This window comes from Lepidochelys kempii, chromosome 1, assembly GCF_965140285.1.
Source record: "Lepidochelys kempii isolate rLepKem1 chromosome 1, rLepKem1.hap1, whole genome shotgun sequence".
NCBI classification, from domain to species: Eukaryota; Metazoa; Chordata; order Testudines; family Cheloniidae; genus Lepidochelys; species Lepidochelys kempii.
The window spans coordinates 138,645,893-138,671,143 of NC_136380.1; the positions used below are offsets into that span (position 1 = coordinate 138,645,893).

General features: G+C 41.3%; 1 protein-coding gene across 5 annotated transcripts in view; it reads left to right on the forward strand.

Annotated features, from left to right (window-relative positions):
• Positions 1–25,251, forward strand: part of SYAP1 (synapse associated protein 1) — a 43,749-nt gene that overhangs the window by 6,394 nt on the left and 12,104 nt on the right. For 3 of the 5 annotated variants that reach the window (XR_012160276.2, XR_012160278.2, XM_073356017.2), the window contains exons 3-7: positions 5,307–5,373; positions 7,888–7,961; positions 9,336–9,475; positions 16,833–16,978; positions 24,901–24,959. Coding sequence is in view for 3 of the 5 variants with exons in the window: in XM_073356017.2 (XP_073212118.1) it covers positions 5,307–5,373; positions 7,888–7,961; positions 9,336–9,475; positions 16,833–16,978; positions 24,901–24,959 (486 nt within the window). In the remaining 2 variants the exon portion in view is untranslated. Of the gene's footprint in view, positions 1–5,306; positions 5,374–7,887; positions 7,962–9,335; positions 9,476–16,832; positions 16,979–20,237; positions 21,695–22,118; positions 22,707–24,900; positions 24,960–25,251 lie in introns of those variants that run through there. The other 2 variants (XM_073356008.2, XM_073356034.2) reach the window with 2 other exon arrangements.

Below are 25,251 nucleotides of genomic sequence, written 5' to 3' on the forward strand. Positions count from 1 at the left end.
CCCCACATTCCCATCTGCACCCCTTGCACCAAATGGGAGCTGCCCAGGTAAGCACTCCACCCCCAACCCTGAGCCCCCCTCCCTCATTCTAGCTCCTGGCCAGACCCTACACCCCAGCTCTGTGCTCAGTGCAATCCCACCCTCAGCTCAGTGCAGAGAGAGAGGAAGAGAATAGGCTAGAACCAGGGAGAAGGTAGGTACCCACTCTATGTGGGCAGGGCCGGGATCCCAGACTGGCAGCGGGCTGAGTGGCAGCGGGCTGAGCCGCTCAGCGCCCTGCCAGTCTGGGGTCCCGGCTGCCAGTCCTGCTCAGCCTGCTGCCGGTCTGGGTTTCTGGCCGCCAGCCCCTTGCCAGCCAGGGTCCTGGCCACAGGCCCCGCTCAGCCTGCTGCCGACTTAGGTGAACGGAACCCCAGGCTGGCAGCCAGCTGAGCAGGCCAGCGGCGTAAGATCAACATTTTAATTTAATTTTAAATGAAACTTCTTAAACATTTTGAAAACCTTGTTTACTTTACATACAACAATAGTTTAGTTATATAATCTATAGACTTATAGAGAGAGAGACCTTCTGAAAAATGTTAAAAATGTATTACTGGCACGCGAAACCTTAAATTAAAGTGAATAAATGAAGACTCAGCACGCCACTTCGGAAAGGTTGCCAACCCCTGCTCTAGATCCACCACATAGACCTCTTCCATTTGAGCTAACAGAGTAGCTGATAGCAATAGTAGGTGTTGTTCTCTGTGCATTACAAGGGAATGGGATGGGACACTTTTCTAGTGGGTTTTATAGATATTTGCTGTCTCCAGAGGGAATGGTGAGACTCAAATCTTGGGTTCTGCTCCAGGTTCAGGAGGCACACTCTTCTGCCCATTCCCGCAGCCCTGATACCTACTGTCGCATCACCTCCATCCTGTTTGTGTTCCAGTCCTGTCTTTTCTCCACCCTTGACATTTCATCCCTATCCCAGTCTCCTCACCTAGCCAATCCCAGTCTCTGCTCCTCAGGTTTCTCATTCCAATCTTCTTGCCCAACAAGTCCTAGCCTCATCCTCCTGGCTCCTTGTCGCCAGTATCCTAGCCCAACCAGTTCCAACCCCCTACCAGCTCATCATCCAATCTTTCTCCCATAACCCGCCCTCTAGTTGTCTCCCAGCTACAATCTCCCTCCCTGGGCTTCTCATCCAGTCTGTGTCCCAGCTCCTTGTACCTGTCTTTGTCCAGCCAATTCTAGTTCTCCACTTGCATCCCAGCTTTGCATCAGAGCTGTCTCCCCTCATCCTTCCTTTCAACTGCCCCCAATCTCAGTTTCTGTCTTCCCTCTGCTTCCCCAGACTCCTTGTCTCAATCTGTTCCCTTTTCCTTCTCTGGATGTCTGGTTCTTGTCCCCTCTGCATTTGAATTGGGCTGCTTCCTCCTCCACACTACTTAGGCAGTGTGTGTGTATATGTATGTGTGTGTATCATTGAGAGCACAGAACAAACGGACTTCTTGTTTTCAGTTCAGGTTCCTGGATCTGGCATGGTCCTTAGCAGCTCAGAGCTGCAATTTCAGGAAAAGTCCAGCTCAGTGCAGATAGAATCTTTGGGGAATTAAGAAGCTATAATGTAAATCTCTTTTGAGCATGTGCAAACTAAGATTTTTCAGAGGTTTATAAGTTGGCCAAATTTGAGTAGCTTTTCGGACGGATGGCGAAAGGTACATCCCTGACACAACGGCCACCCAATGCCCAATTTTAAGTCCCTGTTCCAAAGCACGAAGACCCTAGAACTTTTCAAAGAAAAGGTTGTCAGAATTTTTTAACAAGGGCACAACAATATATTTTTCCTTAGCCTTATTGTTGGAAATGGCTAGACCATATCGGTTGAAATTTTCCACAAAAATTGAATCTGGGATAGACACCCATCATGAAAATTACAGTCTGAACGACTACATTTTGGCAACATTATAAGCAACTGAAACAGTATTGGGCAGCCTTAATAATAGGCTGTGATACCAGCCCAACCTATATTATTATTCATCTGGTAAACTTTTCAAATCCTGGGAAAAAGGGTAAGTGAGACTGAGTTTTGTGAATGGTTGCATATAAGTGGGTGTATGTGGTGAACTCTTTGTAGTAACAGAGTAACAAAGGGACAGGAACTATAGAAGAGGGTGGAGAAAACAATGGAAGGAAACAAAGAAAATAGACTCTGATTACAACATAGGAAAATATACACCATAATCTCTTATCTGTTTTTCAAGCCTTTCTGTGATCATAAACTTCAGGTGGCATGAATATCTGTGTCTGTTTTCTGACATTTATATGATTTAGGATTTTCTTTTAAATTATCCTCTGATCTGTGTATGCAAGGGTTGTTCTGAAATTTTTAACTAGAGTTTTTCGTTATTTATTACTGTCTATGATGAGAATTTTATAATATGTTTTCTATTGCTGTATCTTGTCTTCTGGGCATGAGAAGTACAGACTTCCATTCATATCTCTTGTTTATTTCAGTGCTTCTGTCATTTTATTTGTGTAACGTATTGTTATAGTGTAAATGAGAATACTACCATTTTCTTGCATTTCTTACAGTACTGTACCTGTAAGCTTGATTGTGTTCTTACACAACTTCCATAATTATTTTGTGAAATGTTTTTATTTTAATTGTAGTCTGCCAATGGCTTCTTGTGAGTTTCTGTCCTTTGAAAAATATGTTGTCACTATGATGCTGGACATATTGATTCACTCTTTTGTGATGATACCATAGATACCATGAAGGAAATTTCAGTAACTGTAGAACTGCATGCAAAAGTAACTATTAAGCTAGGCCTTGGGTATGTCAGGAGAACTGTCTGGGACATAGTTTACTATTCATGAACTTAAAGTCATAAAACTTTTTCAAATAAAAAGGAAAAAAATGTGTACTGTATTTGGAAGTATCATCTGGAAAGCAGGATATATAAGAATGGCACAGGCATGTATGGGGTTGGGGAGTGGGCAGTAAGAGAAGAAGGGTGTTAGAAAGGGAAAAGATGCATTCAAATGGGAAAATGGAGAGACTAGCAAAAGGAGGAAGGTACTGCTCTGAATGATTTGAAGCAGTGCATACTTTGGTCTGTGTGGTGTTTTGGGTTGGCAAGAAAGGTCTCGCATTGTAGCCTGATGCCTTGCTTCTCCACTGGATTCACTAATAGAGCAGCATCCAACTCTGGCCCACAAGGAGGTATGATACGGTGCAGGGCCTGGATAACTGAGAGTAAGAGATGCAGAAAGAACTTGTGTAACCCTCTCAGTAAAAACACAGATTCTACAGAAATAAAGGAATGATGGAGGAAGAGGAAAAAACTCTAAAAATACAAATGAAGAGAGAGACTGAGAAATACAATAGTGAATTACTTCATTTTGGGGGGAGATGGCGTCAAGAAGCAGTGTAATTAATGGTGGGTTTATTGATAACAATTACACTGAAAAAAAAAATCTTCCCTTTAAAACCTTAGATTTCTTTCTTACCCCACTTGAAGATGTTATGACTAAAGGATGAAATTCCCTGACCTCTTCTCTGCCAGTAAAAATGAAATCATACATCTTTTATGATAACCCTCCCTGCTCCTTATACTTCTTTGCATTCACATTTCAAGATTAAAAACAACTAAAGTTACTTGCTTCCTTAATTTAAAGATTGAGTCACGCCTCAAACAGTCAGCAAGATTCACTCTGGCCCCAAGGCTGGAGTGTTTTGAGGGATGGAGGCCTTTTGGGGAATTTAGCTGAGAATCACTGTCTGGGGACCTGACTGTAATCTTGAACTTAATTGACTGGGAAGAGGGAAAACAGCTATCCAACCTGCCTTTTAAATGCCACTGGGAGTTGAGAATCAGAACTTTGTAGATTGTAACTTTCCTAGAAAATTATCTATCCATAGATGGTTTCAGAAGCTGGTTTCTTAGGCCTAATATGCCATTCTCTTGTGAGGCTACATTAAATCAATTACATTAATTCCCAATTATGGCTGAAATTTTACACAGAAAAACCAGGAAATCCAGTTATAGTTCTCAGTATCCAGAACTTTGCCCACTGAGCATATGAAGTACTATGTATTTACTGGTGTTAATAGATTCATAAACCAATAGATTTTAAGGCCAGAAGGGTCCATTGTGATCCATCTATATAACACAGCCCATAGAATTTCTACCATTGGTATCTGCATCAAGCCCAAATATTGGTGAACGAGCAAGAACATATCTTTTAGAAAGGCATGATTTAAAGACTCCAAATGATGGAAAAATTACCTCATCCCTTGGTAATATGTTCCATTAGTTAAGAACCTGAATATTAAAATTTGCATCTTATTAGCAGTTCATATTTTTCTGACTTCAGCTTCCTGACATTAGAACTTTTTATGCCTTTGTCTGGTAGACTTAAACAGCCTGCTAGGGTTGGATATCTTCTCTCTGTGTTGGTACTTAGACTGTGATCAAGTTGCCTCTTAACTTTGTCTTGACTAAATTAAATAGATTGAAATCCTTAAGACTTTCATAGTAAGGTTCATTTCACAGAGCATGAATCATGCTCCTAGCTCTACTATGAGACTTCTCAGGGTTTTTTTTCAGTTTTAACATTAATTTACAATACAGTAAATTCTTGATAATCTAGATTTAATGCAGGACATTGAATAATTCCTTGATTACTGAAAATTATTAAATGTCACAGAGTGGAAGTATGACTCTATTAGGTAAGCACAGTTTCTCTGCCAAATTCTAGTGTTTGCTTTGGGAACCGTACGTTTTGAATTTGGTGACTTGTAAAATCTTAACTGCAACATTGTGTTTGATTTTTTTATTCCCTGCATTTAATTTCCCCTCTCTTCTTTTAAAATATGATCCGGGTGTGTTTGAATGGGTAATACTTTTTAAAGCACTTTAAAATATTTTATTTAAATATGCAGATGTTCAGGGAATCTATGCATTGTGTATACTTAAGTGGATAAGAAAATAACATATTGCATGTGCACAGTACACTTTCATGAAATTTATTTTTCAAAGTTGGTAAAATATGCATATCGCTTTGGAGGACCATACACACGAGTTTCAGCTCTTAAAGAGAAAACTGAGTTTTGGGTGCAGTTAAGGGGTAAGAGACTGAACAATTAGTATGATGTCTTCTCGCTTAGCTAACTTGCAAAAGAGTAAGGCCTCAAGTATAACTAAAATGTCATGTTAAGTTGAAATGTATTTCAAATTATTTACTCTCTGAATGTTATTAGACAACTCTGTAACATATTCCATTTCTTTTCATTCTTTAAGTGAATTTACCTTTTCTTATAGACAATTATTGGAGACTTTCAGAAGGAACAAGAGAAATTTGTTCAAGAAAAGCACACAAAAAAGTCAGGTATTGAATATTTATTATTAAATGTAGGTCTTTGACTAAAGATAACTAACACGTTTCACTAAATTTTGATGAAAGCTACATAGATCAGCTCAGTCTCAGTAGGATTAAACCTAATCCTTGTGACAAAAAAAGATGACCCATGGAAATTTTGTATAATGCACAATAGTTGTATATCAGGATTTCAGTAAGTGCATTTTTGGGAAGAGATAAGGGATCACTAGTTGAAACTTAGCTAAAACAAGTTAACTATACAGCTAATCCAGCATTTTCTACTAAATTCAGCAAACATATTTAACTATAATAATTGAAAATCAATGGGATTGATCTCTTATGACTTATTTTGAACCTCAGGTTGTTATATTTTGTGAGGAGGCAGGCATTCTGATTGCCTGTCACTTGAGCTCTCTACTAGCCCTGAAACACGTTACTAGATGGAATGAATAACATACGGTGTGGGTGCCACTCTAGCATTTCATTAGTTTCTCTGTGGGATGTGCTCTACTTATTGTTCTGGGGAAAATTGCTTTCTCTAAGGTTTGTAAATTATCTGTGATCCAAATCCTTCTTGGGTTATGCATCTATGTATGGTTAGATAAGAATGGCCATATCGGGTTAGAGTAGTGGTCCATCTAGCCCAGTATCCTGTTTTCTAATAGTGGTCAGTACCAGATGCTTCAGAGGGAATAAAAAGAACAGTGTTATTATTGAGTGAGCCATCCCTTGTCGGCCAGTCACAGTTTCTGTCAGTCAGAGATTCAAGGACACCCAGAGCATGGGGTTGCATCCCTGACCATCTTGGCTAAGTCTTTCATGAACTTCTGTAATTCTTTTTGGACATGGTTATGCTTTTGGTGTTTACAATGTTCCATGGCAACAAGTTCAACAGATTGATTGTGCATTGTATGAATTACTTCCTTATGTTTATTTTAAACCTGCTGCCTATTAAAGAGTGAGATCACTGGGTCTGCTTATGCGAATAAGACAGGCAGAATTTGTCCCTGCATTGGTTAGGTCATTGGTTAGGCTGGATAGAAAAGTGTATTGCATTTTGACATAGATCTCTTTTTAACCTTGAATACGTTGATGGTTTCAAATGGATCATGCTGAAGTTTGTCATACTGTTTGCCGTTATTAATGTATATTATTAGATACTATGTTAAGTATGCATTTATATTCACACCTAGAGATTTAATCTTTACTTTATGTATGAGTAGTACAGTGTATCCTCCCCAAACTTACACTCGCTTTTGGACTACCCTTTGAACTTCTCTGAACATTTTAAAGTAAATCTATAAATTAGCATTAAGCATTATAAAATACACCCTCTTATTTTGGTGAATCTAATTTTTTTGTATTCCTTCCCCTGCCCACCCCCACTCCCCCCCCGGTGCCCAAAAAAAGTGAAGGTTGGGCATTTGGAAATCGATTCATTTATGTATTATTCCAAAAACAGAAATATGGGCTATTGTTAAAGTATATCAGCACAATTTGTATTCATGAATGCTAACCATAACCATTTCTATTTTAACTATAATCTTTTAAATCTCTTCTAAAATATTTTTGTCAAATTAATCTTATAACATGTATTTTACAATGTATATTGTCATATAATTGTGCATCAATTATTTTCAACAGAGAATAGGTTGTACAATATACTTTTTTCCAGTGGGAAACTGACAGAAAGCATTCTTTATCAAAAGGACTGTTGTACAGTTCAGCCAATTATGCACCACAGTGCTATATTGATCGAGCTATTAGCAGTAGTCCTGGCCTAGAACATTTTTGAAGAAGTAATAAAATGTTGATTGAAAATAATTCTTGCTGAATTGTTTTCTTTTTTTGACCAGCTCTAATAAGCAGACTCATTCCCATAACTCATCCGCTATACCTTGAGATCTGTTGTAAAAAAACCAGAAATTAAACTAATATACTAAAGTGAGCACAGTTCTGAAAAAAGAAAAGGAGTACTTGTGGCACCTTAGAGACTAACCAATTTATTTGAGCATGAGCTTTCGTGAGCTACAGCTCACTGCAAAAAGAAAAGGAGTACTTGTGGCACCTTAGAGACTAACCAATTTATTTGAGCATGAGCTTTCGTGAGCAAAAAAGCTCACGAAAAAAAAAAAAAAGCTCACGAAAAAAAGCTCACGAAAGCTCATGCTCAAATAAATTGGTTAGTCTCTAAGGTGCCACAAGTACTCCTTTTCTTTTTGCAGTGAGCTGTAGCTCACGAAAGCTCATGCTCAAATAAATTGGTTAGTCTCTAAGGTGCCACAAGTACTCCTTTTCTTTTTGCGAATACAGACTAACACGGCTGTTACTCTGAAACAGTTCTGAAACAATTTGTTTTAAAGATGTCCTGTTTCCGTTTAATTTTTCAGCTGGGTGACAGCAACACAGGGACTCCAGGGGCTCAGCTATCTTTCTGGCATTGTGTGTTGCTCTGTCTTAGTATAAATATTTTTGTATTTAAATATAATAAAACTTGAATTATTTTTTCCTCTTTAATGACAGAAGCAGCAGTGCCTCCTTGGGTAGATAGCAATGAAGAAGAAACAATTCAACAACAAATCTTGGCCTTATCAGCAGTAAGTTTCTTGTTTGTTGTTAAAGCTGTCTTTTATTTTGATTAAAACATATTCAGTAATTCCTCACTTAAAGTCGTCCCAGTTAACGTTGTTTCGTTGTTACATTGCTGATCAATTGGGGAACATGCTCATTTAAAGTTGTGCAATGCTCCCTTATAACATTGTTTGGCAGCCGCTTGCTTTGTCCACTGCTTGCAGGAAGAGCAGCCCGTTGCAGCTAGCTGGTGGGGGCTTGGAACCAGGGTGGACCTGCAGCCCCCCATCAGCTCCCCGCTCCCCTCAGTTACCTGTGCAGCAGCCACCCAGAAGGCTATCAAATGCTGGCAGTACAGCTGTCCCTCCCCCCACTGCCATGTGCTGCTCCTGCCCTCTGCCTTGGAGCTGCTCCCGGGAGCCTCCTGCTTGCTGTGCAGGGGAGGGAGTAAGAGGGGGACTAATGTCAGGGTGTCCCCCTCCCCCCGACTCCTGCTCCCTGCTTACCCATTCTCCATATAGAACAGGGAGGAGGCACAACAGGGCTCAGGACAGAGAGCTGGCCGCAGCTGCTGTCTCAACGTCCTACTCTTTTTAAAGGCAATGTACTTAGTGTGGTGTCAGTGTACTTGAAGGGCAATGCGCATCTCTCTCTCTCTCTCTCACACACTCACACAGTATGTGTGTGTGTGTGTCTGTCTGCCATGCTGTCTCCCCTCCCTGCATTCGTGCTGCCTTGTAGAGTGTGAGGCTACATTAACAACAATGTGTTTAACCCTTGAGGGCTCAGCCGAATGCTAGTTCATCATTTAGCAGTAAGGCATTCCCTGGGAAATATCCCACCCTCTTCCACCCTCTAACTTCACCACCTCAACCAAGCTTCACAATCATCATTGCTGTGTACAGTATTCAATTGTTTGTTTAAAACTTTGTGTGTGTGTATTTTATTTTTATATATATATATAGTTTTTTTTGTCTGGTGAAAAAAAATTTCACTGGAACCTAACCCCCCCCATTTACATTAATTCTTATGGGGAAATTGAATTCGCTTATTATCATTTCACTTAAAGTCACATTTTTCAGGAACATAACTACAACATTAAGCGAGGAGTTACTGTACCTTCAGTAATTTCATCACTTATCAAAAAATTAGACTACATTGTGTATATGCATACAAAATTTAGATACAGCATGATGTTTGTCTGGTTACCAGTCACATGCCTGAAGCAACTTCTGGGCCAAAACAGAGATGGAAAAATGTATCCTCCTATTTACACTTTTGTCTGTCTTTAACAGAAAGTTACATGGCTGTGATGCTAAAGAAATGTGAGATGGTCTGGTATGTCAAATGTGATATAGTTCCTCTGATGTCAGTTAATAACTGTAGCATGTTCTTCAAAGGACAGGCGAAACTTTCTGCGTGACCCACCAGCAGGTGTTCAGTTTAACTTTGACTTTGACCAGATGTACCCCATCGCTATGGTAATGCTACAAGAAGATGAGCTCCTGAACAGGATGAGATTTGATCTTGTCCCTAAACAGTAAGCAATTTCTGATTATATTTGTGTACTGTCACTCTCTTAATTTGTCTTTTAATTTCTAACCTTAACTTCCCTAAATTATTCATCTTCCCTCTCCACCTCCCTCAGCTTTCCCTTTTGATTCCTTTTGCTGCACATGTTGTTTTTAATAAATATAAGTTATACATAGCTTGTCTTGCATACATGGAATTTTGTGAATGAAATATAAGCATGCATTTTATGTTGGTCCATAAATAAGGAATACTGGTATTAAAACTTTTTAAAGAAAATATCCAGTCAATACAATGCAAATATTCCTATTTTTACCAAGGTATTTTTAATTGTAGCCATTTCTTCAATTTAAGCACCTACTATATTAAAGAGAGAGACTCTTTCACGTTACATTTCCATCTCTGGCTTTTATCATCTTAGACTGTTATTTATTACTTTAGTATAAAATTTGAATTGTTCAAAACTTTTTTCTTTGAGAATAAAAAATACTCACGCAGTTATAGATTGTTATAAACAAATAGTTAGAAGTTCTCTTTTGTGTAGTTCTTCTTTTCCTGATTTATTAGGTGCTTTAGGCTCTTGACTCTCCTTAATGTTTTGAGTTATTTCCACAGAGGTGAGATAACTTGGCATAGGCCCTTTAAAGTATAGGTGGTCAAGATTCCCTTGCTCTTTCAGAATAGCTCTTGGTATTCTCTCTCTCATTCCATGTGTTGTCTTATTGTTTGCTTTTGTTTTTTAACAACCAGCTTTGTTTTACATTGTTTGCTTAGAACCATGCAGAATGTGAAATACTTATTTCTCTCAATTTAAGCACCAGTTTTTCCTGGTTACACCAGATTAAGGCTCTACTACAACTTCCAATCAATTTACTACTTTGAATGTGACCAGCTCCAAATTAATAAAATTAATAAAAATAGCAAAAGCCAAAGTTCATTTTATAGAAAGATTTGTTATTCCAGATTGCGGAAACTTTTGTTATTGTTCTTGTGCTTGTTTTGTTCTTGTGCTTGAATTCTTTATAATTACACACATGCACAAAGTACATTAAAATAACATTATTAAGATTGTAAAGTCAAGGACTCAAAAGATAGGAAATGCCAGAATTAAGGTTGCTTGTGCAACCTACATTTATAGAATCATCGGACTGGAAGGGACCTTGAGAGGTCATCTAGTCCAGTCCCCTGCAGTCATGGCAGGACTAAGTATTATCTAGACCATCCCTGACAGGTGTTTGTCCAACCTGCTCTTAAAAATCTCCAGTGATGGAGATTTCACAACCTCCCTAGGCAATTTATTCCAGTGCTTAACCAGCCTAACAGTTAAGAAGTTTTTCCTAATGTCCAACCTAAATCTCTCTTGCTGCAATTTAAGCCCATTGCTTCTTGTCCTATCCTCAGCGATTAAGAACAATTTTTCTCCCCCCTCCTTATAATAACCTTTTATGTACTTGAAAACTGTTATGTCCCCTGTCAGTCTTCTCTTTTCTAGACTAAACCCATTTTTTTTCAATCTTGGCTCGTAGGTTATGTTTTCTAGATCTTTAATCATTTTTGTTGCTCCTCTCTGGACTTTCTCCAATTTGTCCACATCTTTCCTGAAATGTGGTGCTCAGAACTGGACACAATACTCCTGTTGAGGCCTAATCAGCACGGGGAAGAGCCCCCTTGTACGAATACATTACAATAGTTTGTGATCGTGTAATTAAAGACTATATTTCCCTCCCCCACAGAGACCCCTGCATCATTCAGTGCACAGGATGAGCAACGCTCAATTAATGAGCAGCTAGCTATTCATTATTTTGCTTTCTCCTCATTGTCTCCTCAGTGGTATGGTCTTACGATTTATTTATTGCACACTATTCAAACCCTGCTCTGATGACAGAATTATTAATTTCCTGATAGACTTTTCTATGGTGCTCTTCACTATAGTATCAGAGTGTTTCACAAACATTAATTCATTTATTTTTCACAACACCTCTATGTGGTTAGTGCCTATTATCCCCATCTGTAAAATAGGGCCGAGGCATAGAGATAAACATCAAATGTATCCACTAATTCAGGGTTCCCAATTTGAGACATCTATGATCTGATTTTTCAGAATACTTAGTATTACTTAGCACTGAATATGTTCAAAGCACAGCTCCCATTTACTTAAATTGCAGCTCTGAGTGCTCAGCTCTTTGGTGGAGGCAGAGATAGAATCCAAGTTCTTCAGGGCAGCATTCAACTTCCTTAAGTGTGAGACCATACTTTATCTTCCTGCAGTTCCCTGCCTCATTCACTACACACTTTCCAACTTCTGGTATATACGAGGCAGGGGTCTTACAGACAACAGTTGTCTTTACTACACAAATCTGATTATCCACACAGCACCATCCATCCTGTCCACTGACTGAGGCAGAATTCCTGTGGGGGAAAGTAGTATATGATCATGTAATTGAAAAATGTATCTCATTTTATATGCACAAGGGGAGGCAAATTAAGGTTTCACAGGCACTTTAATTCTGGCATTTCCTAATTTTTGAGGGCTTGATTTAGTAACCTTTATGTTCTTTTAACATGGGGTGAAGGGATTGTGTGTAATTTCTTAGTTTTCATAAAAGCAAACTGAAAAAATAGAAGTGGCACCATATTGACATCCCAATGATTCATCAGCAGGTTGGAACCTTTAGATGTACCACACAGACCTCTGCCACTTGAGTTAACAAAGTAACTGATAGCAGTAGTAAGTTGTCATCCCCTATGTGGACCAGCACTACCTGGAGATGAGACACTTTGCCAGTGGATTTCACAGATATTTGCTGAGTGTGAAGAATAGCAAGACTCTAAAATCTTGGATTTCATTCCTGGAGGAATGAAGGAGGGAATGTCCTCTAGGGGTTACAGACCCTTTGGTTTGTTTCCCCTAAGCTTAACCCCTTCTGTCCCATCCCCTCCAACTTGTTCCAGTCCTGTCTCTTTTCTACCCCAGCTCCTTGTTCCGGTCTCCTCCTCACACTTTTTTCATCCCAGTTCTGATTGTCTTTCCCAGCAAGTCTCCCACTGGATACTCTGCATCTGAGTCCCAGTCTCTCCACCCATATTCCCAGTCTTATTGTCAAGCCCAGCTCAGCTCCCACGCAGCTCTCAGGCTCCTGATCCAATTTCAGCCCCCCCTTCCCTCCCTTATCCCCTCAGCACACGCATCCCCTAGCTGCTTGTCCAGGGCACCCTAGTTCCTCATCAGATCTGTTCTCCATCTTCCTGTTCTCCCACACCATACTGGTTCCCAGTCCTAATCTTGCCCAATCAGTTCCAGTCTCTTCAGCTCCCTTTTCCAATCTCTGTACGCCATTTATCTCCCTGGCTCCAATTCCCAGTCTCCATGCCTAAAAAGTCCCAATCTTATCTCCACTCCACCCCACCCCACATTGTCTGGCTCTTGTCCTCTCTGCGTTCAAGCCAGGTACCTTCCTCTTCAGTGCTGTGGGTGGGGGTGAGAGGTGTCCTTGAGACACAGGAGAGAATCTCCCTGCTCTCCATTCCAGTGCATGGCATGCAGAAGCCAGAGCTACAATTTCAAGGGAAGTCTTGCTGAACCCTTCCATCCCGGGGCTGGAGTATACTGAGTTGCTCTGTGGGGGAGAGCACATTTCCAGTCTGGTCACACATAGCTGGAGCATGGTCAATGCAGATGGATTGGTTGAAGGTTTTAGCTCTGAAGCGCTAACAAGTCTGTACTTAGCATGTGCAAAATGACAGTTTTCAAAGGCTTGTAACTTTGCCAAATTCAGATGGATTTTTAGAGGAACAGCAAAAGGCACATCCCTGACACAAATGCCATCCCCTACCATATTTTAAGTCCCTGCTGCAAAACATGGGGGACTCTAGAGCTTCTCAGTGGAAATCTTCTCAGTGGAAAATTTCAGTCGAAACAGTTAGTTTGGCAAAGTTATATGTAATTGAAACAGGGTCTTACAATGGGTAGTGTTGGACAATTTTATCCGTAATGCAGCCAGCTTTGCCTATAATACACAAACATTCTCAGTTGTTTTTCCCACTCAAGTTCCCCTTCCTCCTCCCTTTTTTTAAAGGAGCATCTCATGTGGAATACTTTGCCTATTATTGTGTTACATCCTGTGTTCCCTCTAAGCTGTGTGGCCGTGCAGCACTCCATCAAGTGCCGGGCAGGGGCGCACATCCTCAGTGACGGAGGGAGGCAGCGGGGCAGGACTGAAGAACAGCGGCAGGGGTTGCTGTCGAGTGGGGGGTGGCCGGGGCCGGGCAGCTGGAGGGGAACCGGGCAGTGCCAGCCACCCTGGCTGATGGGGAGGGAGCAGCGGTGGCGCACCTCTCCCTGCAGCAGGTAGGCTCAGTACCAGGCGGGCACCCATACCCGCCCTGCCCCAGTACTTGCAGGGCCGTTGCACAGCACCCTGCCCTCTGATTATTGCATAACACCCTCCCCATCCTGCTCCCCTGGGCAGTGCTGCATTGCCAGGATGGGGATGATCTTCTCTCCTGCTCTCCCCACCCCTCGCACGGAAGGAACCGACAAGAGCAGAGGCTTGGTGTTGTGAATGGCTGCGAAGTGGTTGGGAGTTCAGGGCGGTAACCAAGGGCCCTGGAGACAAGCAGCTGAGCTGCCTGGGCTGTGCTTAGTGCAGCTGCAACCGCAAGTGAGTAGCACCAGCAACTTCTGGTTCTGTTTCAACACACCAGGCAAGGGTGTGATTGGCACACGAGGGAATCCGCACTGTGAAACCTGGGCTCAGGAATATTGGGGCTGGGGAGAGAAGGGGCAGCTTCTCTGGGCACAAAGGCATGGGTCTGAATCTGGGCTACCGATGCTGTATGCACTCTGCAGAAGTGGAGGGAGGGCGCTGAAATACCTAGGGATGATTTTTTTAAAGCAAAATTTTAATTACACTTCAACTCTGGACACTGCATTGTTCCTTCAACCCCCTTCCTTCCCTTTTTTTGTTGTTGTTGTTGGAAAGCTCATGCAATTCCTTAGCGAGACATCCAAGTTGTTATCAGTCCTTTTAAAAAAAATGTTGCTATAAATCAATCAGACCACTCTATCAGGAGTTTGGCTGCAACATAGCGTAAAAAAGAAATGATTAATCAACTGTTGTGTCTCCAAAAAAACAGCAGTTATTTTCTGTGTAGATTTTAGAGGCACAAGTCTGTGCTTTTTTAAAATCATGTAATTAGGGTTTTTTAAAAAAAAAAAAAAAAAGATGAAGAATTAAAAGAAAAAAAAAACTGAAGATGCCCCAGTTGCAAGTTTTTACTTGGAAACTAATTAAAGGCTACCTGTAGATAATCTTCAAGAGTCTAGATAAAAGAAATCCAAAGAAAGTGATTTCTTATGAATTTTTGCAGGGAAAGCCTGATCTTTGTGGGTACGTACGTTGTTTGATTTTGAATCCTTAAACTTTGCGGAAAACACTTCCTAAATAAAGGGATTTGTTATTAATCTATTTTGATCCTTCATTGTATGCTAACTCCTGTTGCAAAAACTTCCATGAATTTTGAGGTGCTGAATAAGTTGGCAAATGCTGACCATCAGTTCAATGTGTAGAAATAGCAACCCACTGAGGTAATGTAACAATCAATACTGCATTTCTGTAAGATCCATATAGTTTCACAATCCACTGTGTTAGAATCAGGTAATTTTCTCCTTTTGAATATAAATGTACTATGTATTTTTTAATATGAGGAGAACACTTTAACGGTGTATGTTCTGCTGTTAGTACTGGAGTAATTTCCTTTCAAATATATGCCTCTGTGTGTAACTCACTTTAAAGAACAGGTTTCAGAATAGTAGCTGTGTTAGTCTGTATCAGCAAAAAAAAAAAAAAAAAAATTAAAAGGCGGAGTACTTGTGGCGCCTTAAGTACTCCGTGGTTTCTTTTTCACTTTAAAGAAGTGATTCAAATTTTCAGATTTTATGCTTTTCTAGCAGTCTCGGCTATGAAGCTTGTACATAAAGATTTGGATTTTGTTTGCAGATTTCACGTTAATAGAATACTGTGTACCAATACTTCACTGCACAATTATACTCCAGATATTTTGTTTTCAAACTGACAGTGAACATTTGATGTTGCCAAACAGCAGGTGGACTGAATTTTTAAATGTGTTGAACTTGAAGGTGACACTCCAGGTTTAAATATGCTGCTGATTGTAGATTTTTGAAAGTATTCAACTCTTCTAGGGCCAAATTCTGCCATTGTTAGTTAACCAAAACTCCCATGGGCTTTCTGCTTAAGTGAGGAGCCCAAACTTTGGCCCTTGTTTAAATTGCTACCTTACCATTAATGAAAAATACAGTTGGGTTAAACTATACTATATAATATGTGAGGGTGATTTTATATCTAGGTTTTTTGTTTCTACTGGTGGCGCACATCCACATATTACCTTGATATTGGTGCACATAAAATTAATTCCGCACATGGATGGAAAAAATTAGAGGGAACATTGGTTACATCCAGCTCACTCTAGGGCATTTAGTATCATAGGGACACAATTTTGTAAGTGCTTGCTTTTTATGAGACATTCCATTGACTTTAGTGATGTATGTAGGTTTGGACCTTTAGTTAAGGACTGCTTTACGCAGCTGATGCACAGAGAATATTGCATGTTGCAGCTACTTTAGGTGTAACTAAAGCATACCTTGAAAACGGTTTTAAACTTTGTAATATAAATTCAACAAGCAAGAAAAAAATGTAAGACACCATGTCTGTTGGTGCAACACCATGAGAGAGCAGTGCTGTACAGAGGGAGCAAATAGTACTCCTTTTATCCTAGATCTGCTGCTCTCCACCAAGCTAGTAGAGCTCTGATCCCACTAGTAGCCCAGCCCAGGCAAAGTGGTTGTACCTTATCAAAGGGGATGAGACTTTGGAGAGGGGAGATAAGCCAAGACTAGAGCTGGGATTCATGTGGTTTTGTTTTGCCTCACTGAAAAGTAGGAGTTGGTAGTATGGTCTTTTGAAGATAATTAATGTACATCAGCTTGTTTATTATGCTAATCTTTTTTCCTAAGAAAATACACTGTTAACTCCATTTTAAGTGGTAAATATGCAACAGTAACTTAAGAGGCGGGAGACTCTTGTAGTGGTGGTTTTTTTAAACTGTGTATCCATATGTCAGGGAATTCAAAGCTTTGGTTACACTTCCGAGTACTCCAGACACTTGAGAAGGTGGAAACAAAACTCTGCCCTTACTCCTGTAAGCCATGACACTAGCTTTGACTACAGTAGCTTTCAGTGTCTCCGTTTTTTCTACCTTGCTTGCGACGAACTGTAAACTTTCCACAAATCAAATGTAATCGTTAAAGCTATGTAGTCATAAAAACCTATATTTGTGTTTTTCTTTAGTGTAAAGGAGGAGGTGTTTTGGAGAAATTATTTCTACCGGGTCTCCCTAATTAAACAGTCTGCACAGCTCACTGCACTGGCTGCTCAACAGCAAGTTGTAGGAAAGGAGGAGAACAATGGCAGGAAAGAGGATATACAGCTGACAGGTACAGAAAGTATTTGTTTTGAATAAGCAGCTCACTATGAACAATCCACTCTGTCACATTTCTTAGTATCTATATGCATCAGATGACCTATACGTTTTTTAGCTTGCAACTTGCTTGTACCATATACAGGAGGCTTCTTGAAAAAGTGTTGTTTCAAAAACAGATCCCTCTTAAGATAAACTTAGAGGGTTTTGGTTTTTTTAATCTACTGATTCACTGTAAATATTGCCCTCTTTTCTATGTATAATTAAAGAGAGGCTGTTTTCATCAAAAGAGTGCTGAAGTTGATTCAGGTATAGATACATCGTTAAAATGTACTCAGTTTATTTTAAAAAAAAAAGTTAGTTTGAGGTATTACTACACATTCCACCTAGTTCTTCTGTTAAATTTGGTGTTTTATAAACACAGTAATCTTGGCTGTAACAAGTAAAGTTGTTTTTTTTTAAATCAGACAAGTGGGTTTTTTTAAGTTGGCAGTATCCCTTTAATAGCTTTTTTTCAGGAAATACTTTTGTATTTTAGTTTTTGTTTGTTTTCAGATAATTTGATTAAGATGTTTAATTTCTCTTCAGCTTTGTTTTTGAAAACAGCTTTTGTTTTCTGTTTTGAATGTTGCGTTCAGTTTAGCTAAACTTCTAATATAGGTGCTGATTTTTCTATATATGATATGTATCCTTTAAAAAGGATACCCTTGACCCCACCTTCTTCTCCAACTACTGTCTCATCATCTCCCATTCACCTCTGAATTCGCTGAGTGCACTACCTACAACCATTGCCTGAAGTTCAACGCCTCCATCTCCAACCTTGAATCCCCTCTAATCTGTTTTCCACCCTCTTCACTTTGCTGAAACTGCTCTCACCAAGGTCTCTGCCCCCTCTTGGCCAGTTCTCAGGATCTATACACCATACTCATCCTCCTTAACCTCTCAACCTACTTTTTAAAATCATTTATGATGATTTCCTCCTTGAAACTTCATCCTCTTTTGGCTTTCACAGCTCTGTTCTTCTCTCGGATGTGTGACCACTTCTTCGGTGTCTCTTTCAGTGGGTCCTTCTCTTCTCTTCCACTTTTCATGGTGGTCCTGAGAGATCTGCCCTTGACTTCCTCCTCTTGTCCATCCACGCTCACTCTCAGTGCGATCTCATCTTCTCAAATGGTTTCAACTGTCTTCTCTGCCAATGACTCACAAATCTACCTCTCCAATACAAACCTGTCTCCCTCCATCCAGTTCTGTATCTCTGCATGAGGCTGGATGTCTTGTCATCAACTTAAATTTAGCATGGCCAAAACCGTGTACCACATTCCTCCCTACTTCCTTTTTTCTCCTTTACTAACAACATCATGATCTACCCAGTTAATAATACTTGTAAACTGGGTGGTATTACTGACTCTCCCCTCCATCTAGCCCTATACATCCAGGCCATGACCAGATCTTAGGGCCTCTTCATCTCCCATCTTCACTCCTTTCAGGTCCATTCAGATGCAGTTACTAAAATCATCTTCCTGGTTGATCTCTTTGAACATGTCCCTCCACTAACTCCATCACCGCCACATCAAATGATTTTTGTCTTTATCTTTTAACACCCTTTATGTGTAAGCGCCCCCCTGCTTACTTGCTCTTACCTCTTATCACATCACTTCTCCATTTCACCAAGAAGACTAACCTCAGTTATCTGTTTCTCTCACAAAAACCTTTGTGAGTTCTTCCACAGTACCTTTTATGCATGGCATACGCCCTTGAACTACTCTGTGAAGCTACAGTATTCCTTTATATCCCTCTTCAAGTCTCCCTCCTGCCATCATGCCTGTGAGAAACTGCCAACTGATAACAGCTGGGAAGATAGTCTGGTAGACACTTCCAATATTTTGTTGATTTTTTTTCAGGTTATTTTATTTTTAAGACATTTCAAACATCTAGCTACGTACCTTGCTGGCTCTGTAAATATGCATTCTTTCTATTGTTTCCCTTGTTCTCTGTTTCCTTTTCCTTCTGACTGTTCATTACATTCACCTGTTACAATTTGTCTTAAATTATATTATGAACTCTTTGGAAGCAGAGAGAGTCTTCTGTTTTGTGTGTTTTTTATATTGCCTACCACTGTAGATGCTACTGTAATCCTGCTACTGACTTTTTAAACTTGTACATAGTATAAAGTTTGGATTTTTAAAGTTTCCCTGGTTCAGCAAAAATGTATTCTCTGGTTATTGGGTTCCACTTTTCGTGTTACTACTAAAAGTCTCTAATTTAATTTTTGTTTCTATATCCTGCTGCTTCATAAAGCTAGCTTCAGCAAATGAGGAGTTACTGCTAATGTTATGGCTAATTAATTGGGAACTGAAATGAAAGAAATTGTGACATTTAACAAATTTACACAAAGTGCCTTAGATCATAAGCTCTTTGGTGGAGTGTCTGGGTCGTTTATTTGTTCATTCAGTGCTTAACACACTTGACTGGAGGCTCAAAGTATGCAATAGAAATAGTAATTGCTGATTTAAAATCTTGATCTTCTGTATCAGTGTAAAATTTTGTTCTGTAAGGAACCCTAACTCCTAAATTTGCACTGCAACTTCTCATGACATTGTTGCAGGAGTTCTGCCCACTTTCTAAGTCTAGGCTTTTACATTTGCATTTGAAAGAGAATCCTTAATTCACAAGGCTATAGGAGATAGGGTACTCTGCAACTTGCTGAAATCTAAAAAGACTTCTGCAAACAAAATAACACCACAAGTGGGAGGGGTCAGGAGGAATATCCCATTACCTTTCAGCAAAGTGGAGAGGGCCATCTTCTGCTCTGTCTCCTATGTGCTGGAGTTCTTCTAGCTAAGGTTAAATAAAGGGGCTGCTCAATGGCCTTTCAGTGGTCAGGCAACACTCTGGAGAACATTAGGTATTACACAGAGGGTTTTCTAGTTGGATCCCAGTCCTAGTAACCAGGTTTCTCAGTATGGCTAAGAATATTGCTGCTAGACCACAGCTTGTTGGAATATAAATTTGAGTTTTCAGAGTCTGCTTTTCCCATTTCGATTTTCAATTAAGTTGACCTTTTCTGAGGCTGTTTCTGCACTAGGAGGCTGGAATAACTAGTAGCACTTTCTTGTAAATCGCTCTTCCTGATATTTCACAGGCAAAAGTTTCTGCACAAAGTCAACTCTCATTTTTATAGAGATCACTGCATCGCCTCTCATTTTGTCCCCATCTGTTCTCTCTCTCCTTAGGACCTGCTGTGGCTCAAAACCACTTCATATTTTATTAGTCCAGAACCCAGGATTTTCTCAGATTAAATTTTGCTCATAACAAAGAAGCTGTTTACCTGAATTAATAGAGCCTTATGTCGCACAATGGTTGGGTATCCTTGCCTTTTAAGCATGAGGGCCCCCTACCTTAGAAACTAGGTCATTTCATGGGCTAAAAGTGTCTCCCTTTGTGGTGGTGGCGTGCTAGGCAATAACTGGGTTGCAGGGGCCAGTCTACATCTTTACTTGACATTACCAAACTGATATGATTGGATGCAACTTGGAATGCAAAATACTAAGGGCTGTGATCCAAAATGTTTTTCCCTTCCCAATCGTTCTGTTTCAGTAAGCCTGTCCGAGGTTGACCTGGAGTTCTAGCATAGCCTAGATTCCAGACTGCTAAAATCCTCTCAGAAAGGGAGATTTTGGATCTTACCTTCTAATTGACTTTGTGAGGAAGATCACAAGCCTGGAAGCCTCACCCAGATACTGATCTATTTAGTTGACTTATTTCTTGGTAGGGAGTTTTTTCAATTTGATTTAGCCAATGTTTCCTTAGGCCTGGTCTACAGTAAGCTGTTATTTCGGAATTAGCTGAGTTACCTCGAAATAAAACTGGTTCCGTCCACACGACCAAACCAGTTTCTTCGATTTAAAGGGCTCTTTACTCTGATTTCTGTACCCCACCTCGGCAAGTGGAGTAGCGCTAAAATCGAGACTGCAGTTTCAGGTTACAGGTACTGTGGATGCAATTTGACGATATTGGCCTCCGGGAGCTACCCCAGAATGCTCCCTTGTGACCGCTCTGGACAACACTCTGAACTCCGATGCACTAGCCATGTAGGCAGTAAAAGCCCCGGGAACTTTTGAATTTCTTGTTTGGTCACCATCAGCACAGTCCACTATCACAGGCGACCATGCAGAGTCCACCATCACAGGCTACCACGCAGCCCCAGATTCACAGACGAGCTCCAGCATGTTCCAAACGGGAGGTACTGGATCTCATTGCATGTTGGGGAGACGAATCTGTTATGGCAGAACTACGTTCCAAAAAAAGAACGCAAATACGTATGCTAAAGTCTCCAGGGCCATGACGGAAAGAGGCTACTCAAGGGACACAAAACAGTGTCGTACAAAAATCAAGGAGCTTGGGCAAGCGTACCAAAAAGCCAGGGAGGCGAACAGGCGCTCTAGGTCACAGCCCCATACATGCCGCTTCTACCGTGAGCTGCATGCAATTTTGGGGGGTGACGACACTACTACCCCACCACTGTCCATGGACACCTGCAAGGGGGGAGTAGCATGGAGCGAGGAGGATGAGTTTTTGGAGGACGAAGAGGAGGAGGAGGACAGTGCACAGGCGGCAAGTGGGGAATCTGTTTTCCCCCCTAGCCAGGAACTATTCTTAATGCTGAAGCCAATAGCCTCCCCCTACTCCCAAAGCGTGCTCCCGGACCATGACTCTGGAGAAGGCACTTCTGGTGAGTGAGAGCTTGATCAGAGCAATGCAGTGGGAGGGTGGGGGAAACCCAGCCACGCTTGGCTGTTCGTGTTTAGTTTAAAGGGCTCATCCCTGCTCAGAGCCTCATCAGAGCCCTGCAGTGTTTGTGGTGGGGGATGGGATGTTGTGTGAAGTGATCATCCCAGAGAGCCCACAGGCTGCCTCCAAGCTGAATTCTTTGCCTGGCCGCTGCCTGCAAGCTGAATTCTGTTGCCTGGCCGCATGTGATGTCTTACTCATACCAAAGTGGCAGGCACTTCAGTATAAGAGGCAAAATGAGACCTTGTACAGAAAGAACATGTGCTGTATACTGTGAATTGCCTGTTTCACTGAGAAACAGTGTGCCCTTTGTTCTCTAAAATGTATCTTTTAAAATACTACCCTTCCTTTTTCTCCTCCTGCAGCAGGTGAAAATGTTTCAATGTGGCCCCTATCTACTCCGTCCCAGAGGCTGGTCCAGATTAGAAGGCGGAAAAAACAAACTCTGGACTACATGTTTGCCGAGCTCGTGCAGTCCTCCCACACTGATAGGGCCCAGTTGAATGTGTGGAGGCAAACAATTGTGGAGTCGCGTAAAGCGTTACATGAATACGAAGAGAGGAGGGACGCATGCGATGCTGTGGTTAAGCTCATGGGGCAGCAAATTGACGTGCTTCACTGTGTGGTGGATCTAATGCGGGAAAGGCAGCAAGACCACAGACTGCCGCTGCAGCCCCTGAACAACTGCCCTCTCTCCTCCCCAAGTTCCATAGCCTCCTCACCCAGACGCCCAAGAACACAGCAGGTAGGCTACGGGGACCCACACAAGTCAACCCCAGAGGATTGCACAAGCAGCAGAAAGCTGGCATATGCTAAATTTTGATTTGGTTTCTGGTCTTGTCCTTCCCTCCTCCTCCACCCCCATAACCCAATATCCCCCTCCCACTCCCATCTAGCTTCTGATTTCTCTCAGTGTTTTGTGCAACAAATAATAAAGAATGGTTTCTAAACAATTGTGACTTTATTTCCTTTAATATATATATATATTTATATAGGGGGCGGGTAACTTTAAGAGAAACAAACACAACTCTCACACCGCCCTGGCCAGTCGTGAAACTGGCTTTCAAAGCTTCTCTGATGTGCAGTGCGCCCCGCTGCACTCTTCTAATCGCCCTGTTGTCTGGCTGTGTGAAACTGGTCACCAGGCGAGTTGCCTCAACCTCTCACCCTGCCATAAACGTCTCCCCCTTACTCTCACAGATATTGTTGAGCACACAACAAATAGCAATTACAATTGGAATATTGGTTGTGCTGAGATCTAACTGAGTCAGTAAACTGCGCCAGCGCACTTTCAAACATCCAAATGCACATTCTACCACCATTCTGCACTTGCTAAGCCTATAGTTGAACTGCTCCTTACTACTGTCCAGGGTGCCTGTGTATGGCTTCATGAGCCATGGCATTAAGGGGTAGACTGGGTCCCCAAGGATAACTATAGGCATTTCAACATCCCCAACAGTAATTTGCTTGTCTGGGAAGTAAGTTCCTTCCTGAAGATGCAAGCGTCATGCACCTTTCCCGGCCATCCCACGCTGATGTTGGTGAAACATCCCTTGTGATCCACCAGTGCTTGCAGCACCATGGAAAAGTACTCCTTGCGGTTTATGTACTGGCCGCCCCAGTGTTTCGGGGCCAAGATAGGGATATGTGTTCCGCCTATCTCCCCGCTGCAGTTAGGGAACCCCAGCGCATTAAAGCCATCCACTATGACCTGCACGTTTCCCAGAGTCACTACCCTTGATAGCAGCTGGTCAATGATTGCGTTGGCTACTTGCAGCACAGCAGCCCCCATAGTAGATTTCCCCACTCCAAACTGATTCCCAACTGACAGGTAGCTGTCGAGCATTGCAAGCTTCCACAGGGCTATGGCCACTCGCTTCTCAACTGTGAGGGCTGCTCTCATTTTGGTGTCTTTGCACTTCAGGGCAGGGGACAGCAAGTCACAAAGTTCCATGAAAGTGGCCCTACGCATACGAAAGTTTCTCAGCCACTGGGAATCATCCCATACCCGCAACACTATGCGGTCCCACCAGTCTGTGCGTGTTTCCTGGGCCCAGAATCGGCGTTCCACAGCATGAACCTGGCCCAACAGCACCATGATCTACCAATTGCCACATGCTGTGCCGTCTGTGTCCATGTCCTCATCACTATAGTAATTGCGCTGTCATCGCTTCCTCACCCAGTTTTGCAGGTACCCCACATACTGCTGGATAATGCGCGAGGTATTTACAATGGTCAAAACTACAGCGGAGATCTGATCAGGCTCCATGGCTATGGCGCCTGCACAGGTAATCCTGGAAAAAGGGCGCGAAATGTAGGAGAGCAGAGTGGCAGCAGAAGCTGTGCTGTTTGGTTCACGGTAGCCAAACAAAGGCTGAAAATGGTTGTCTTCTGTGGCTTTCACGGAGGAGGGAGCCCAGGACAGACAACATGGAGAAGCTTGGAAGCATGGCAATAGTGGGAGAGCAGAGTTGGAAGCGGAAACTGTGCTGCTCAGTTCACGATGGCCGAGCAGAGTTGAGTTGGGGGGGTGGATTCATAGTAGCAGGAGAGCAGCTGTGCACTGTCTGCTTAAAGCAGTATGGCATCTGCACACCAAGAAGGTGCGAAACGATTGTCTGCCGTAGCTTTCTGACGACACACACCCAGAAACACCCGCGAGAATGTTTTTGCCCCATCATGCACTGGGAGCTTAATCCAGAATTCCAATGGGCAGCGGGAACTGTGGGATAACTACCCACAGTGCACCGCTCCGACATTCGATGCTCGCCTTGGTACTGTGGACGCAATCTGCTGAATTCACGCTCTTTAGTGGGGACATAGAAGACCGAATGTATAAAAAGAATAATTTTGAAATAAGTTCTTACTGTAGACTTACCCTTAGTCTGAAATAATAAGTGTACAACTGTTTACAGAATTTTATCTTAAATTTCATTTTAAAAATAGAATCAATGTAGAAAAAAACATTCTCTGGTTAATTCATTCTTATTTGATAAATATTTCACCCATAACTCAACCTTTAAATATAATGTATCTCCTTTAATAGAAAATTTCCTTGCATAGTTAATACTTACATAGTTTAAATTAGTTCTGGAGATATTTAAGAATAGTAAAATATATCAAATTTCTGGTTTTTTCTCTTCCTAGAAACAGTACGGCCCAAAACACCACCGGTTGGAATCAAATCTCAGCTAAAACCTCAAGAGGTAACAGTGGTTGTATACTACATCTGAAGTTCAGTGTATGAAATTTACATTTAATGTATGATCACACAAACTGTGAGTTTGAGGTTTTTTGTTATATTTAGAGATAGCAGGTTTGCTTCATAATAAAATATTTATCTGTACAATATTGATATTTCTGGAGACTTCTGCTAAGATTTAATATTATGTCATTATGACACTGAAAACAATTTTGCTTGCCACTGCAGAAATCATAAAGAGAACTAAAGACATTATTCTTAATCTTGGATTGCAATATTGGTGCCAGGAAACTCTT